Source organism: Dama dama, chromosome 22 (assembly GCF_033118175.1).
Source record: "Dama dama isolate Ldn47 chromosome 22, ASM3311817v1, whole genome shotgun sequence".
Classification (NCBI taxonomy): Eukaryota; Metazoa; Chordata; class Mammalia; order Artiodactyla; family Cervidae; genus Dama; species Dama dama.
This window is the reverse complement of record NC_083702.1, coordinates 53,347,858-53,366,778: the sequence shown is the minus strand read 5'-3', so window position 1 is coordinate 53,366,778 and position 18,921 is coordinate 53,347,858. Positions and strand designations below refer to the sequence as shown.

General features: G+C 41.1%; 1 protein-coding gene across 3 annotated transcripts in view; it reads right to left on the bottom strand.

Annotated features, from left to right (window-relative positions):
* Nucleotides 1–7,512: 7,512 nt before the first annotated feature.
* GNPTAB (N-acetylglucosamine-1-phosphate transferase subunits alpha and beta) overlaps nt 7,513–18,921 on the bottom strand; it is a 78,306-nt gene continuing 66,897 nt past the window's right edge. For all 3 annotated transcript variants that reach the window (XM_061125532.1, XM_061125534.1, XM_061125535.1), the window contains 5 exons: nt 16,972–17,057; nt 16,630–16,728; nt 12,833–13,000; nt 10,820–10,910; nt 7,513–8,906 (listed from right to left, as the gene is read on the bottom strand). In XM_061125532.1, the coding sequence (XP_060981515.1) occupies nt 8,829–8,906; nt 10,820–10,910; nt 12,833–13,000; nt 16,630–16,728; nt 16,972–17,057 (522 nt within the window). In that variant the 3' untranslated portion in view covers nt 7,513–8,828. The remainder of the gene's footprint in view (nt 8,907–10,819; nt 10,911–12,832; nt 13,001–16,629; nt 16,729–16,971; nt 17,058–18,921) is intronic.

Genomic DNA, 18,921 nt, shown 5'->3' with positions numbered 1-18,921 from the left:
CAAATGACCTCCATGTTGCTGAATCCAGTGGACATCCTCTGATCCTCACTCACTTGACTCTTAACGACAGTCAAAGTAAACTTCCACTCCTTTCTTCCCTTTGATTTCCATAGTTATACATTCTCTTGTTACTCCTCTTTTGGAAACTTCTCAGGATGTTGCTAACTCTTCTGCTTCTAATGGACCTTTAGATGTTGGAGTTCCCCAGGAATTGGTTTTACTTTTTTTTTTTTTTTCTCTCTCAGTTTGCACTATGCTAAATGTTTTCGTATATACATATGAGTTCAAATACCAGTTTTTCAAAGTGTGGTTCATACCTGTACCAGGATCACTTGCAGAAGATGAAGTGGGGCATGTGCTGGAGCGGGAGAAAGGAGTGTTGAAGTTCAGATTCCCGGGCCCCGTCCACAGGCTACTAAACTGTGTGGGTGGAGACTGGGAATCTGCATTTTAAATTCATTCTCCAGGTTATTACCATGCTAAGTTTGGAACCACTAATTTGATTCGTTGCATTAACAAGGGCAGCTCAACATCTCCATCTGCTGACTTATTAAAACCATTTCCTATTTTCTCAAATGTTAGGAAACTTAAAAATGTGGGGAAAAAAACAAGAACAAAGGAGATGAAAGAATTATCTGCTTTGTGAATAATCAAGATTGGGTTTTGTCATCTTTTGACTTTTCTAGCGCCAAATGAGATCTCATCTATATTTGGGTTTCAATTTTTAATCCATATCCCACTGTTAATAAATATGTAAGAACTGGAATGACTGTTTCATCGTATAGTCTCCTAAAATGGAGCTCAGGCATTTAAAGGATTTTCAAAATTAGCTTTCCTGGAATTGGCTGATAAAAAGCATTGTATTTTCCACAAAAAAATTTAACATGGGTCACTATAATTCTACCTAATATTTACTGTTAAATTATTCTAGTTACAAAGTTTTCATTCTAAAACAACTTTTAGAAAATAAATAATTTATGAAGGAAATGAAATTCACTCATAATCTCACTACCAAGAGACAATACACAAATTTTAAATTGGGGTATTATTTCCTTTCTTCTCTACATATATGCATTTTCCCCCAAATAAATTAAAAGTATGTTTTGACTTTTGTACCTACCAGTTCTCCAACTTTTTTTTCCTGGTTTTAATCACGTATTTTTACCTCTTTAAGATTTAGCAAAAAAAAAAAAAAGATTTGGCAAAGACTTCAGGATTTTGACTGATCGCACTTAACTAACAAGTTCAAGTCTCAGGGCTGATCTTATAAGACTGCATTGTTAATACTTCTCCGTATATGTTGCTGTTGTTGTTCTGTTGCTAATTTGTGTCTGACTCTTTGTGACCCCATGGACTGCAGCAGACCAGGCTTCTTCCTTCACTATCTCCCTGAATATCATTGCCCAATTATTCCCTCTAATTACTGGGATTCCTGAGAAAATGTTTCCTCATTTTCTTTTTTCTAATTGTTGCAAATTTTATTATTGAAGTATAGTTGATTTGTAATATTGTGTTAGCTTCAGGTGTGTAGCATAGTGATTCAGTTTTTGCAGATTATAGTCCATTATAGGTTATTACAAGATAATAGGTATTATTTCCTGTGCCATTTCCTTGTTGCTTGTATATTTCATTTGTAGTAGTTTGTATCTATTCATCCCACACCCCTAATCTGTCCCTTTGCCCTCACTTCTTCCCTTTGGTACAAGTTTGTTCTCTGTATCTGTGAGTCAGTTTCTGTTTTGCATATACATTCATTGGTATTTTTTTTTTAGATTCCAGATATAAGTGATATCATATAGTATTTGTTTTTCTGTCTGATTTATTCTCTTTTTGAGAGCACATCTTCTTTGGGGGGTGGGGGCCATGTTGCTAGACTTGTAGGACTAAATTCCCCAACTAGGGATTGAACCCAGGCCCGTGACAGTGAAAGCATCGTCTCAACCACTGAACCACCAGGGAGTTCCCTATGCCGCGTCTTCCTTTTTGCATTTATTTAATTTTGGCTGTCCTGGGTCTCCGCTGCCGCTCCTGCTTTTCTCTAGTTACAGGCAGCAGGGGCTGCTCTCTAGCTGTGGTTCTCGGGCCTCTCACTGCGATGGCTTCTGCTGAAGAACATGGGCCGTGGCGGGCGCTGGCTTCAGGGGCTACAGCTTGGGGGCTCTAGAGCACAGGCTCAGTAGTTGTGAAGCACAGGCTTAGTTGCTTTTTGGCATGTGGGACATTCCTGGACCAGGGATCACACCCTGCCCTGGCATGTGGGGTCTTCACCCCTGAGCCCCCGGGGAAGCCCACCACCTCTTCTTTATCCAGGTGTCTGCTGATGGGCACTTAAGTTGCTTCCTTTTTTTTTTTTTTTTTTACTATTGTAAACAGTGCTGCTATGAACATTTTGATGCCTGTATCTGTTTGAATTAGTGTTTTCATTTTTTTCTGGGTGTATACTGAGGAGTGCAATTGCTGGATCATATGGTATTTTGATTTTTAGATTTTTGAGGAACTTTCATACTGCTTTCCATAAGGGCTACACCAGTTTACATTCCTACCAACAGTGTATGAGGGTTCCCTTTTCTCCAAAATCAAAATTTTGTTATTTGTAGACTTTTCAATACCTATTCTGACAGGTGTGAGGCGATATCTCATTGTGCTTTTGATTTGCGTTTCTCTAATAATTAGTGATGTTGAGCATTTTTTCATGTACCTATTGGCAATCTGTATGTCTTCTTTGGAAAAATGTCTATTCATATCTTCCCATTTTCTTGATTGGATTGTTTATTTTTTTGATATTGTATATTTTGGATACTGACCTTTTGTCAGTCACATCGTTTGCAAACATCCTCTCCTGTTCAATTTTGAATGGTTTCCTTAACTGTGCAAAAGTTTGTTTGGTTTTGCTTTCATTTCTTTTGCCTTAGGAGACTGATCCAAGATAACACGGCTACAATTTATGTCAAAGAGTGTTCTGCCTGAGACTTCCTCGGTGGTCCAGTGGTTAAGGCTCCATGCTTCCAAGGCAGGGGGGCTAGGGTTTGATCCCTGGTCAGGGAGCTAAGATCACGCATGCCACAAGGCACAGACAGTGTTGCTTTTAGGAGTTGTCTGTGTTGTCTTTTAGGAGTTTTATGGTTTCAGGCCTCACATTTAGGTTTTTAAACCTTTTCATTTTTGTATATGGGGTAAGAGAATGTGCTGATCTCATTGTTTAGTTTTGACACCTGTGTCTGTTTCTGTTTTGTAGATAGGTTCATTTGTGCCATATTTTAAGATTCCACATATAAGTGATTATCATATGGTGTTTGTCTTTCCCTTTCTGACTTACTTCACTTGTTATGATAATCTTTAAGTCCATAAAAGATCTATAGTTTTTATTCCCTTCATCCATGTTTTGTTTTTCATATCATATTTTATATTTTCATGTTTATCCCTTTACAGTTTATTGTAGTTATAGTTGCTTTTTGATTTTTAAAAATGTTTAAATCTATGTACTGACTTATTTAAGTGATCTTCAATCCTTACTACATGTATGTCTTTCCTATTAGGATTTTTTCCCTTTCAGAGAAGACCCTTCAACACTTCTTTCAGGGTAGGCTCAATATTGCTGATTACTTTGTTTCTGCCTGAGAAATTCTTTATCTCTCCATCTATCCTAAATGATAATCTTGCTGGGTAGAGTATTCTTGGTTGCAGATTTTTCTGTTTTAGACTTTGAATGTCTTGTTACTCTCTTCTGACCTTCAAAGTTTCTGCAGAATAATCAGCTGATAGCCTTATGTGACTTTCCTTGTGTATGTCCCTCTTCCTCTCTTGCTGCCTTTAGAAATCTCTTTAACTTTTGCTATTTAAATTATGATATGTCTTGGTGTGGGTCTGTTTGAGTTCATCTTTTGGGGGACCCTCTGTGCTTTTTGTACCTAAATATGTTTCCTTCTTTAGGTTTGGGAATTTTCCAATCAAAAGTTCTTCAAATACATTTTCAATTTCCATCTCTCTTCTCCTTTTGGAGTCCCTTATAATGTGGATACTGGCATATTTTATACTATCCCATAGATCTCGTATGTTGCTGTGGGTTTGTTTTTTTTTTAATCTGTGCCTTTCTGCTGGCTGTTTCAATTAGGTGATTTCCATTATTCAATCTTCCAGATCACTTATGTGTTCTTCTGCATTATTTAGTTGTCTATCATTACTTCAAGTGCTTTTTATCCCAGAAATTGAATTATCTGTTTTTTATTAAGCTTTAAGTTTCCAGTTTCTTGTTAAAATTATCTGTATTTAGATTGATTCTCCTAATTCAGTTAGCATTTTTATTACCAACATCTTGAATTCATTGTGTGGTAGACTGATTATCACTGTTGCATTATTTTTTCAGGGGTTTTCTCTTACTCTTTTGAGAGTAATCCCTCTGCCTTATCATTTTACTTACCTTTCTCCATTTCTATGAATTTAGGTTAAACAGTTATCTGTTGTCTTGATGGGATGTTTTTATTTGGGAGCATCCCTGGGTAGACTTTGTGTGCCCAATGTCTTTGGTGTGAGGGCTGGATTTGACATTGATGCCAGCCACATTTCCTCAATGTTGTACTGTCTACTTGATAAGGAGTGTGGCTGGTGTTGGCAGAGCTAGAGCCTGCACAAATGAGGTAGACTTCCTCTCTGCTCAGTGGCAGGGGTGGAGGTCTGTTCCCAAGTGACTGGAGTGGGTGCCCTGAGGGTCAGACTTGAGCTGGCTCTGCTCCATTTAAGGGTGTGTTTTTCCTTCTCCCTGCAAGGGGGTCTTTGCCCCAAAGGAGGGTACAGCTGATGTGAGTGTGGCTCAGAGGCCCCACGTGCTGCCTGTATCGGTGCCTGCGGCTCTGCTCAAATGTAGCCCAAGGTCGCCTCTTCTCCCCTGCTCTGGTCGTCACCGATCTAGAGCAAGGTTATGGTGTGGAATGGGCAGGGATAGAGCATTCGCTTGGCTGGGGGTGGGGTATTCTGGCTGTGGGAACTGAAGCAGCCAGGCCACTGTCAGAAGTGTGGCTTGCAGCTATGATGCTCTCTGAGTAAGTGCCAGTGGCCTCTGCCTACCTGGCCCATACCATAATCCCTGGACCACTTCTGCATCCTAGATCAAGTCTCTTCCCAGGACCTGGCTGCCCTAGGCCCAGTACCAACTGGTGGTGTGGAGTGAGGCTGGGATGGTCATTCAGCTCAGACTGGGGAGCACGGTGAGGCAGCAGCCAGTAGAGCAGACACCACTGGGTCTGGGGACAAGCCAATGCCCTGGTGCTTCTCAGGAGTTGAGTCTAGCCTGCTCTCCTCTGCATGAGATGCCTAGCTTGTGGCTCGACCCACCCACTCCCCAGGCGGGGCATGTGTCTGCCCTCGTGATCACCCCTCTCCTTCTCTGTGAGTCCCACCCCAGGGCAACAGGTCTCTACCTGAAGCTTTCTTTCCTGTTTCACCCCACCACGTGGGAATCCTTGCATCCTTGGTGTATAGGAATTATTCTGCCAATTCTGTTTTCCATGAGAATTGTTCCACACATAGATGTAGTTTTCATGCGTTTGTGGGGGGAGGTGAGCTCCACATCTTCTTACTCCGTCTTGATCCCCCTCCCTATTATTTAGTCAGTGGGGCTGTAGAATCTTTTCAAGGTCATTTGAAAGCCTCAACATTCTATCCCTTATTCCTTTAGTCATACTCCTAGCTAGTCTTACAGAAAATTTCTTAGTAGATCAGCTATTGGTGATGGAACGTGGAGGTACAAGGAGTTTAACAGGTAAGGAAAGCATCTGTAAGGGAACAGAGGCCTAAAAGTGCACAACATGTTTTAGAAAATGAGATGTGTGTGGCCAGGGCAGGTGGGGGAAAAGGCAGCAGGAAGATCAAGAACTTGAGACTAATTGTCAACCATTCTGGATCACTTATTACACGACAACTACTGTATTCTGTATTGATGCTTTCCATGCATTTCTTTGAATCCTTTCAATAATGAAAAAATTATAAGGTCCACTGTATTCTTGCTTTCAAATATGGCAGCTTGCCTTCAACTTGACTCAATAATCTAGAAACCTGGTTGTCCACATGTACCGAGCCTCTGTCCCATGAAGCTGGAGTGGTGTGTTTTCATTAGCCCAACACCCCTCCCCTCCTTTGGGTAAAAGTCTGCACATTCTGGCCACAGATATGTGGAGAGAACCTAGAGTAAGCCAGTCGCAGTAACTCATCTCCACCAGGGTTTTCGGCACCTGCGTCAGAGAGGAAGCTTCCTGCCTCTTGGGGAGATGGGGGCCGGGAGCTGCCACTTCCCCACCGCGGGGAGAAGTGCTGGCACGTGGAGAGGGGCAGGGATGGGCGGTGCCGAGCCGCGGCTCTTCAGGGCATGTCTCCTGTACCCCTCTTTTCCTTAGGCAACTTGTTAGATGTGTGCATTTAGCACATAAAACGTGTCCAGTAAGCAGAGTTGTTATCAAGGCAAATGAGAAAGAGGAGCAGTTAGACTGATAAGAAGCCCCTCACCTCCCGTCTTCTTGTCTCTAGGAAGTCTAGGATTTACTTTAAAATATACCAATGAAGAAAAATAGTAGAGCAAACAAACTGGCAAAAATATTGAAAACTATTGATAAATGGGGAAGTGTTATCCTAGACTCTCAATTATTTCTTAGTCTCAATGGACCATGCTTTACTTTTTTTTAAATTTATTTTTAGTTGGAGTATAATTGCTTTACTGTGCTTTCTTTAAAAAAAGGTTATCATGCAGTTTCCTTTTTTGGTCCAACTGATGTGAATTACACCGATTTTCAAGTGTTGGCCAACCTGCATTTACTAATGTTTCACTTGGAATTCTTATGAGGTAAACTGCCCTATGGTTTTCCTTTCTTGTTAAAATTCTTGAAGACACGTGAATGCCCATCACTTCTGAGGTTCCTTTGTTCTACTGATTCTACTGAATCATTAGATAAATGATTCTATATTGCAATTCTGTATCCATCTCATTATCTATTAAGCTCCAAATAAATTGTGGATTATGTTCACCTAACCAGAAATCTCCATCACACCCAAATGTTCATTTCTTGAACTTTTCTAGAATTCTTCACTTTAAGAATGATACCCAGATAACCCCTAAATTTTTACCACATAAATCCTATTTAGAACTTATTTTCCCCCATACAATGACATTCTCCAGGTAGTAACACTACCAACCTGTCCTTACACTATTTTCCACTTAATTTCAGTTGTAGAAACTTAACTTCCACTTAATGTTTAGTCGCTAAGTCATGTCCAACACTCTTCTAACCCGATGGACTACAGCCCACCAGGCTCCTCTGACCCTGTGATTTTCCAGGCAAGAATACTGGAGTGAGTTGCCATTTTCTTCTCCAGGGGTTCTTTCCCACCCAGGAATCAAACCTGCATCTCCTGCATTGCAGGCGGATTCTTTACCACTGAGCCACCTGGGAAGCCCCTGACGTGCCATATAAGCACTCAGATGGTTGCTGAATCTAGATAACAAACTCACTCTTCAAAGATCAAAAGTTAAAGCATCAGATAAAATTTTAAGTTTTATGAGACTTCAGGTTTTGAAATACGTAACTCTTACAGCACAAACACAAGTTATTTACACGTCCTTTTTACAAAATGTGTATGCCATTTGGAAAGAATACTGTTAAGATCATGATCTAAAATACCTGTCAAGAGTTCAAAAAGGACCCATGGAATCTGGTCTTCATAAATCCACAGTACAATGACATAAAACACAGCTGACTGTCAAGGCTTACTTACACATAAGAATACTAATTCTGTTTCATGGCCTATGGCCTATTTTTGTACAGCTGCAAGTTAGACATGGTTTTGACATTTTAAAAAGATTATTAAAACAAAAGCTAAATGAAACAAAGAATATGCAACACAGACCCATGTGGCCGGCAAATATTTTCTCTGTGGCATTTTAAAGAAAAAGTTTCCTGACCCTGCATTACATGAAGCTGATTGAGAGTCAGCTACTGGAATATACTGATGAGTATTTAAAGACACCACTGTTATGTGCCAGTACCATCAGCACTACTCATTTCTAAAATGAGGCACTTCTTTTTGAGTATGTACATCTTCAAAACATAATTACATCTAGCAAGTAGCTCTGCTACTTAACTCTAGCCCTTTGTAATCAGGTCTCCACATAAAATCACAGTATTCTTAGGGGCTGAAGAAAACAAGCACAAATATCAGATGTCTGTCATTGAGTTCATGGTAAGTAGGTTAAGATCACATAGTCTTCAGTGTTAATAAAATTTATAATTTAGATATTGTCAACAGGATGTGTTGCTGCTGCATTATTTAAATAATATCTATAAAAACATGTTACACATCCTGATTCATTGTTTTTGAAAGGAAGAATAACTTAGTTAACTTAGTAGCTACTTTAAAAATGAGAAATGGAAAAAAAGAAACACTCCCCCCCAAAAGGTAAAACCACAGCAAAAAGCTTTGGAATGCAAAAGACGGGGGACTCCTAGCAACAGCACTCAAGGTGGCTTGGTGTCTCATTTTAGCTAGCTGCTCAGTTCCCACAGCAACCTCTGTCTCATCCGTGAGCCACTTCATTTAAAGAATGACAGACAGGTCCATGAGCCAATGTTTTAGAAGTGAAACCAGGGCTGCTCAACACGCACGTCTTCGTGTGGGTTAAGCGGTTCCTGGTTAGTAGGCTGTGTTCACGCCAGAAAACAAGTCCTGTCCTGGCTGTTTTCCCTTCTGCAGGCCAAGCTGGCTGAGCATCACATCATGAAGACATCTCTGATGCCGAGTTTTCAAATGCTCAGTGAACGCTGAGGTAGATTTCTGATGGAGCTCTTTCATACCCTGATTCGATCAGGACTCGCTTCTTTGTGTATCCTCCGCCTGGGAAATATCTTCCGCTTAAGTGCAATTAACTAAAGGATGAAAGACAGAAGATAAATTGTAATTCTCCAGGTTGACAAACTTTAACTTTCTTGCTGAGGGTCATATGACCTTAATCTTTTCCCTAGTCCTATACATAAAGAACAGATGGCAAACAAGGCTCCATCATTCCTCCCCTCAAAACAATACTAATGGCTTTTTATATGGTTCAAATTATTTTTCCCCAAGTTTCTTTTTCTTTAAGACCTATAAAAACTACGTACTTTTATATAACAATTACCACATGTATTTATCTTCAAGATGTCTGTCAAGTCTTTCCACTGAAGGACACTGACTCTTCTTCACCCATTAAGATACTGTCTCTGGGTTTGAAAACAACTACACGTGTAAGCTAGAATTTTAATTTTTTTTTTTTTAAGAATTCTATCACCATTGTTTTCCTGTACTTAGTAACCATATCAACAATCATTGGGCATTACCTGTATTTTCAAGTTTATGAATAGGCTGAAATGCAAAAGTTCATCTGTGACTTAGTAGATTAGAACTTGGAATAAATACTTATAACAGAAACAGTCTATCCATGATACATCTGAAATAGAAAACCTGACCACTGTCAGAAGAAAGTTTCAATGAGAAAAATGTGTTCTTTATGGTTTCAGTCTCTAATCCTCCATCTTGAGGTGAGAGCCGGGTGGTGCCCAAGCATGCACTACAGGGGTCTGGACGAGCTGGATTCCTGGGCAGAGGAAGGGGCAGCCGTGGCTTGTTTGTGAGTATGGCAGAAGGTAAGGAATTTGATTCAAGCTGGTGAAGAACAAGGCGCCAGGAAGGAGAGAGGAGTTATTCGTCCTTTCCCCCTCCTCCTGCTGGTATAAACGACAGGAAGCAAAGACCCTCTTGTTCTTCCACGGCCTCCAGCTGCTCCTTTCAGCCAGCACGCACACAGCTGACCCACAGGCTCCTCACTGGACTCTGCTTCTAAAAGCAGGCACAGCGTAAGATTGCTTCCTGAGATGTTTACTTGCCAAGAACAATGGCGACACCATCAAGAGCGGCGTTTCTATTCCCTGAGAGGTGGACGAAGGTGAAACTGCTGGCCTGCCAGACCTTTGTTCCCCGAGTTTCCTTCCATCCACAGCAGGAAGCCGGGGAGTGTTTTTCCTAAAGCTCTCGATTCTCAGGCCGCGGCTGCCTCCTCAGTGTAAGTAAACTCAGTGAAAACATCCCACCGTGACCGCCAGATAAGCCTCACTCCAGAATCACCAGGAAGGAGGCTGAGGTGGGTTCACCTGCCCGGCACAGGTCAGGTCAGCCTGACACTATTCCCCTTTCCTTGAATCCTTTTTCTTCTTTCTGAGAATTTCACGTCTGCTGTAGCCTGAAGCAGATTCTCTTAGTCCTCTTTTGACCTCACAAATCTCCCTCTTCCTTCCGGACTGTCACATGAAGGAGGTGTCTGCTTGCCTGCCTGGGGAGGAACGGCCAGCAATTCAAGGAATAAGCGTAAGTGGGAGAGAATGGACTGGTGTGCAAGCCGGGCGCCCTCGCCAGAACTGGGGGAGGTCTGCAGGTAAAGACACTGTGGTCTCTTTTAGAAAGATTAAAAGAAAGAAAATTGGAGACCCATAAAAAATTAGTATCAGATGCAGATTCTGGGTGGTTTTTTTGGTTTAAAATAGTTTGACATGTAGACCTCAGGCTAAAACTGAAAAGCTCTATTTACTGAACTCCACGAACAAAGAATATTTGGTAATAGGTTTAGAAGATAGATTTTAAAAAGGCAATTATGACTGCTGCCTGAATATTATGAAATATTTGACATATGAGCTATAAGCCAATAGGAGAAGTAAACATTTTTTTGTTATGAATTTATATCATTTTCTTTAAAAAAAAAAAAAATTAGATGCCAAGAAATTGACGCCCACATAAAATTGATAAAACTTACCTGTTCAGCAAAAAATGAGAATACAGTAAACATAATCAATGTTGCTAGCACACAATGAGTCCAGAACTTCAATTTGTCTCGATACGCCCTCCTGTTCAGAGAAAAAAGAAAGCAAATATGTAGTTCTGTGTAGGGTTTAACTATCATTAGCTAGTAAAACTAACTATGTAGTATTTACTAGTTTAGCAAACTATACTAGCTTAACAGAAACAATGTTGTGAAACACAAAAACAATGTCTGAAGGTAATTCTAAAATGTTAACATAATTATACATTTCCCATGTGGGTTCAGATTTTTCATTGTTATAGTAAATATTTGAATCAGTAATAGTTCCAGCCAGCTTGGCAAGGCTGGTCACCACACAGTGGCTTGAGCACCTAGCCCCCGCCACCCCCCCCCCCCCCCCACCGTCAACACTGCTGGACCCGTAAAATGCCTCTAACAGAGCTCAAGGGAAGCGCCTGCACTTCAGCTGTTAGTGGAAGCATCACCTGGCAGCTGCAAGCAGAATTTTGGGCCATGTCTCAAGTCTCATAGGTATTGAGCTTAGAACTGCTCTTTCTTGACCCTAAAAGAAGTTTTTGGAGCTAAGATCTTCGTGTCTGCTATTCAAACTGATGTTAGAGTGTGTGCAATTTGACTGTCAAATTGAATTAGGGCTTCCCTGGTGGTTCAGTCGGTAAAGAATCTGCCTGCAATGCGGAAGACCTGGGTTCGATCCCTGGGTTGGGAAGATCCCCTGGAGGAGGGCATGGCAACCCAGTCCAGTATTCTCGCCTGGAGAATCCCCATGGACAGAGGGGCCTGGTGGGCTGCAGTCCACGGGGTCACAAAGAATCGGACAGGACTGAGCGACTACGCACAGCACATTTATCCATGCAGTCACCCAGTAAACACTCCTGTGGGTAGACAGGTGATGAGGAGAGGTCCCTGCTCTAAAGCGGCTGTGAACCTGGGGAGGTGCTGACGTGCAGATAACCAGCCACCACACCAGGTGGACAGAAATATCTATTATCAAAAGCAGTCTTGCAGAGAAACAGTGAAATGAGGAATGCATCAAACAGATGGTGACACTTCATTTAAGCCTTGGAGTGGGGCAGGAAAGCCTGTGGCTGAGAAAGGGGAGGAGCATGAGCGGAGCAGCAGCCCAGGTCCCGCAGAGCGGAGTCCAGTCTGGCCTGGAGGACACAGGGGTGCGCAGCCAAGAAAAAGCAGTGGCTGTGGACTGCAGCTGTTCTGGAAAACCACACACTGTGGGTTGGACACAGCGCTCTAATGCGTGTGTGTGTGTGTGCGCACGTGTGTCACAATTGGAGTGGCTATCTGAAGGATGGATGTCACAAGCAGGTGACCAGAGGCAGGCAGTCCCGTTAGTCCAGGCAAAGGAAAGGATGACGGCTGGATGAGGGCAGCGAGGATGGAAGTAAACAAGCAACATAAGAGACACTGAGGATGGAATCAGACTAGGTGGGAGGGTATTAAGGATAAAGGCGGGGCGTGGGGGGGTGGTGCAGCGCATGGGGAAGTATGGCAGGTTTCTCCTCTGTAATTTGGAAATAATAAGTTTTTATGAAGATTAAATAAATGCTTAACAGAAGGCAGAGTCAGTCACAGCTATCTGGTGTCTCTATCCCAAGTCACATATTCAAAATGGTACCCTCCCCTATACTGTTCTTCCTCCTGTGTTTCCTGCATTAAGAGGATCAACAAGCAGCTCAGAGAGGAAATCACGTCACTTCTATTCCTGTAACTCTCATCTCTCTGTGGCAATCAGGGCAGCACTTTTCATTGTAAAGAGTAAATACAGTGCCCAGCACAGTGCTGGCTAAAAAACAGGGAAGCCACTCAGATAGCAATGATGACGAATAAGGCTCAGTAGATGTACTTGACCAGTTAGATCAATAAAAACTATACCTGTCTTTTTACAAAGAAATTAGCGAAAATAACACAGTAAAGAAACTTCATCACTCTAAAAAAGAAAAATATACATGTATATGAAACATGAACACTTACCATTCCTGCAGCTCATGCATATGAAGGAAACGGTTTCGATACTCCCTTGGCAGCTCAAACTGGGATGGGATGGGGAACATGGATTCGTAGAAGTCCCTGAGAACAGCCTTCACTGTCTGGGCATCTTTATGATTGTGGTCAATGTTGTCATTCAGACAGACAAACTTCCTGGAGACAACAGAGACCCAGGGTTGTTATTGGTTCTTATGAGGATGATCCTTACCTAACAAAACAAGAAGTGTGGATTTGGAATATGTTTAAATGGACTTATGTCCCAAGTTGTGGCATTTACTGATAATGATTCTCTGGGGGAATAACAGTCTGTAAAATTTTTCTTTAGGTATTTCTCTCCTGTAAAACAAAAAGAACTAGGGATGATAGATAATTTTGAATCTGCCTTCTAGCTATAGGAGTAAATTATTTTAATTGCTGTTTGGGGTTGGCACGTGCCCAGTTTAGGGTTAACTGACTGAAGCGTTGTGTTAACATCCAGGGAAAAAATTAGCAAGTGCCTACAACTGAGTTCTCTGAACTGACAGGGTTACATTACTAAGAACAGTCATGTGGATAGCTGAGATAGAGATGGTTCCTTATAGCTACAGATTTTATGAGGTTGATGACTTCTTAATATTGACATGTCTCCAACTAGGCTGTATGATGAGTTTCAGCAAAAAGTAGATTACACTGGTGCTTCCCAACTTATTTCAAGTTCCTTCAAGGCAAAAGTCAGTAAGTTGAGGGCACATAAAATGGTCGGTAGAGATAACACCACTTTTGAATTACATCTAAATTTTGTTTTTACAATTTTATCAAGTATAATAAAGCCCTCAGATCCTGCCACCAACTTAATAGGAAATACAGAAGACACAGGAACACATTAGATAACTGGGAGACAATCAGAAATGTCCAAGGTTCAGGAAATCTACAGAATATATAATCTGATTTCTTCATGTGCATGCATTATAAGTCGTTCAGTTGTGTTGGACTTTGTGACCCTATGGACTGTGGCCTGCCAGGCTCTTTTGTCCATGGGATTCTCCAGGCAAGAATATTGGAGTGGGTTGCCCAGGCCTTCATCCAGGGGATCTTCCTGACCCAGGGATCGAACCCGTGTCTCTTACGTCTCCTGCATTGGCAGACAGCTCTATACCAATGCACATGCAAAAGTGTATATGGATTAAAAAAAGAGAGAGAGGTGGGGGAACCTATAGACATAATTGCAATGAGTGTATTTGATACCATTTCAAGCCAACAAAGTTAAAAACATAAATGCTTATAAAAGACAATGGGGGAAAAATGTGTACAGAGGCCAGAGAGGTTATCATGTTAAGGAATAAATAATGGTATTGTGGTTATTTTCAAAAAATCCTTTTAATTTAGAGATATATACTGAGAATTTTACAAAAAAAAAAAAGGATACTTTTACTTTAAAATAACTGGGAAGTGCTAATGAAGGAGTGGGTGTGTTCAGATGAAACCAGATCAACTAGTTGCTTCTTACTGAAGACGAGTGATGAGTGAGTGCAAGTTCACGGCCCTATCTCTTCTTTAAACTTGGGGAATGCTTTTGGTTAACGGATAGTTAAGAGTTATGTCCACTAGATACAGTGCAGGAGCCCTGACTATCTCCTAGACTAAAAACAAACAACAGCTAAAAAGGGCCTTTGGAGGCAACTCGGGAAATCTGAGTAGAGACCATCTACTCGATGGTATTATTTAGTTGGTGTTAAGGTTTTTGGATATGTGTGAACAGTCATATGGTATAAACGAGAATGACCTTGTTTAGAAGACCTATGCTACGATAATGAGGGTAAATTCGGGTATTATTGTCTGCAACTAATTTTCAAATGGTCCCGCAAACAAAAGAAAAACCAAACCTGTGTTTGTCTGTATAGAGAGATGAAGCAAGAGATCAGACAGACATAACAAAACACTAAAAATTTAAGAGTCTGAATTTATTGTACTATTTTTTTCAGTCTTTCTGTATCTTCAAAATTTTTCCAACAGTTGGGAGAATGTAAAGAAAAAAAGCATGGGTATGAGACAGAATGTGTGGATACAGGGTAACCAAGGCAGACCATGTGGGGTGCCCAGCACACACTCCCTGTCTTTCCCAAGAGAACCTGCACTTTGCTCAGTATTTCTCTCCCTGTGAACTGACTCAAAGGGAGGCACGCTCACCCGACCCAGAGTCAGCTTCTGACACTGTGAGTCCCCCCTTCACAGGGACTGGTGAGGAGCTGAGGGAGGGGCAGCCCCTGCCGGCTCAGACCGCTGTGTCTGCAGGGACATGACAACGGTGGCGCGGGCCTGCCTCCAACCTGGGGACGCAGCGACACGGAGGGCACAGAGCCCAGATGCTGCTGCCGTCCCGGGCTCCCTGTTAGTGCGATAAACCTGTCCTCCATGCCAGACTTTAAAGTGAGCCTCGGAAAAGTGAAACGGAAGGGCTAATAATGATAACATCTGTTCAGGGTCACGGGAGGGATCTGAGCCTAGTAGACAACGCTGGAAAAGCCTGTCTTGACTTGGATCTTCTTAGCAAAACCCGAACCCTTTAAGTTACATGAAGATGTCTGTGAATTTTCTCACTCAATGACTTTTAAACTTGCACAGGATATGAAAGTATAGGGTACAACTAGAAACAGTAAGTTCTCACTTGGTTTTACTACAAATAACCTGTGACTGAGCCAGGACATTAACAGGATGGGGGGTGCAAAAAGCAAGTGTCAGATTGGCTCTTAGTTTTTAAAAAACTAGAGCAGGGCATTCTGAACTGAGGGAAGAGCATACACTGGGTAGTTCTTAATTATTATGACTTATTGTTTTCTTAGCTTGTGGGAAATGTTATTTTGTAGGGAATAAAATATTTTATGAATACAGTATGTAAGTATTAAAAAACATTTTCATTTTTCTTAAAATTCTATACGCCACCCCCCCCAAAAAAAGAATGAAATTTTAAGGAAAAATTCCCTGGCTTTAAAATGCCTGGAAATTTTACACTTCTGATCATGTATACTTAAAATCATAATGTAAATGAGGTGCAACTGAAAACTTCCAAAAGCATTTAAAAGACTCAGATGAAAACGTTCAACTTCACGTACCAATGTTCTTTTCTCGAGAAACTACTTCTATTTCCCATTGAAATTCAAAACTCAGAATGTAGATTTGAACCAATTTTATTAAACTAGGGCAACTGTTGGAGGCGAGGCTGGAAATTTTCAGGGCTATGTAAAGCTGAACACTTCATTCATTCCCAAAGAATGACTGCAGTTTGCCAGATTAATTTTCACAACTATGGTAGCATTCCTTTTTCCTCAGAAGCTAATTGAACTTTCCTTTGAATTGCAAAGACAGGTCTTAATCACCACAACAACTTCTCTGGAAGCTCCTATTTCTAAAAATAGAAATCTATTTTCTGTAACAGAATTTTTTTTTTTACTATAACAGAAATAGAAAAATAGAAATTTCTGAGTCCCAGTCATGTGGCCTCACCTCCCCCGCAACACAGTAAACCCTCAGCCTCTCTGAACAGTCATGTCGCTGGACTCAGAGATATCCATGCCGATCCCAACTCACAACCCCCATCGCTTAATTCAGACATTGCCACCACCATTAGAGGTTTCCATCTGCTCCAGACAGAACTAAGACACGCCTTTCTCTCCAGAACTGCTGCCTTCTATTTCATGTTGACTTGCATCATTAAAGATATTTTCAAAGTTAAGGGAATTCTCTGTCCATTATATTCAAATTGTGCTATGAACCTAAAATGTTCTAAATTCAAAACAAAACAGTACCTGGGGTTTTTTCTTATATCATCCAACTGGCCAACTACATGAGAAACGTTGGTACGGATCATCTTAAAAGCAATTTCTTCTTCTCCCATGATTTCAAACCTAATTATCAAAATATAATGAGTGAAAATATGTATATGAATGTGTAAAACAAAATTTCAATAAGAAAGTTTAAGACTTTAAAGAACTCAACATTCTCAGGATGGCTTAACCTTTCCATATTATTAAAGAGAACAATCACATATAAAGTTCAAAGAATGCTTAATAGATAAACTATGGTAAGATTATGAAAATACCACACTCATAATTACTCTTAAACAAAGAGAAAATGCATACAGTACTCACCTGTATTTGTTTTTGTCCTTATATGCTTTGTGGATCTTATCAGTTACTGGTTTACAGTTGGTTACTAGACTTTTTGTGACTGGTGGCTGTGAGAAAATACAGACATTACATCAGCCTGGGGTGAGGCAAGGGAAGCATTCATCTCAAGTGCAAGTTTTAAGGGGCGTGAAAAGATGAACCAAGATGAATCAGTAATCAAGATGAGTATTTTAATGCAATATTTAAAAAAAATCAAATTGGCATACTATGGCTCACATACCAATTGTCTATTTTTTAAATAAAGTTCTAATCACATATTACTATAGTCTTATGAGTTGTTATCATTTTTTCAGAAGGAAAATAAATTTCTAACCAACTGTAATGGACTGGTCTATAACAATACTCACAGGCTAAGCTATCATTCTTACAGTCTAATTAGAAAATACTTCATCCTGTGTGTAATCACAGGTAATTACAGAAATGAAGCCAACATCTGGCTAAGAGTTCACTCAAGTAATGTCAGCTAACGCTGCCACTGTGACTAGTGCTTGTACTCTAAACAGCTGATCTGCATGAGCCTCAAGACTGACTTTGGAGAAGGAAATGGCGACCCACTCTGGTACTCTTGCCTGGAGAATCCCAGGGATGGGGGAGCCTGGTGGGCTGCCGTCTATGGGGTCGCGCAGAGTCGGACATGACTTAAGCGACTTAGCAGCAGCAGCAAGACTGACTTGTAAGTGTGAGCAAAGCAGCGCCTACTTAATTCTTAGCATTCAAAGGATATTTGCTGATTGTAAACCTTATGCCAGATTATTTGGTAAAATAATAAAATACTCTGCTCATAAATGAAGATGTATTTATTTCTTAAAAAAAAAAAAAAACCCAACACGCTAAAATCCCTCAAAAATCTTTCATCATGTCTATAAAAGGGCAAGATGAGTAACTGCATAGATCATCTTCCTTAGAAAAGAATATGCTTCTGTAAGTTCTATATAAGTACAGGGGATTGGCAATTGTACAGTCTTACTCGGAAGCCAAAGTTTATAGAGAAGGAAGGAAAGAAAAGTGAAAAGACAGATGTGGAAATAAAAGGTGGTGAAAAGACAAGTTTGGAGTGAGTGCCAAAGCAGGCTAGACCTGGGGTGACTTCAGTGGCCTCTAAGGCAACCTGTCAACACAATCTCACTGTCCTCAGGACCACGAGAGGCCTGGTCCGGGGGAGAGGCTGAGGGGCCATGGTTTAGGAGCCTGGCACACTTCCTCCTCCCTTCCTTCTCTGGTCAATGCTCTGGGATTGCCCACCAAGAAGACACCAGAAGGGACAAATCAGGACAGCCTGGAACTCAAGGCTCACTGTCCCTCTCCTGGGAAAAGGGTGTACCCAGATCTTTGAGAGAACTTCAGTTATCTTGACACATAATAAAGGGTGTTTTTAAACCAGGACATTGACATCAGGTGATTTAGAGTTGATTATATTATCTTTGTTGGGGGGGGTAATTCCAAATTTGGGGAAAAAGAAAAAGTATCACTGTTTGAAAGAATGTCTTTTAGTCTACACAACCTAATTTCTTTTTTTAAACTGTGATTCTGTTCTCTCAGGAGGCAGGGAAAACACCTATAATGATTACAAATGTGCCGTTTTAATCTTTTAAGAACACATTTGTAAAGAACTACTGACGTGTGCAACAGTCTGGGTTTTACAAAGCACTTTTCACTATATGGGCCTAACATCCCGGAGAAGCTGCTGCGCCTCACGAGACAAGCTGCTGATCTGTTAGCAGCCAGGCCTCCCAAGAGCCCACAACCAGAGCCAGTCTCAGACTCTGGCTGCTGATTCTTGCCTGCTCACCCCACTACAGCAGACTCCCTTAGGCTAACACCAGGTCTTACACCTTATCTCAGTTTTATTGATTTCATAGTTTAGAATCTTTAGGGAGCTGGCTTTCAGTGACACATATCTATACACCAACC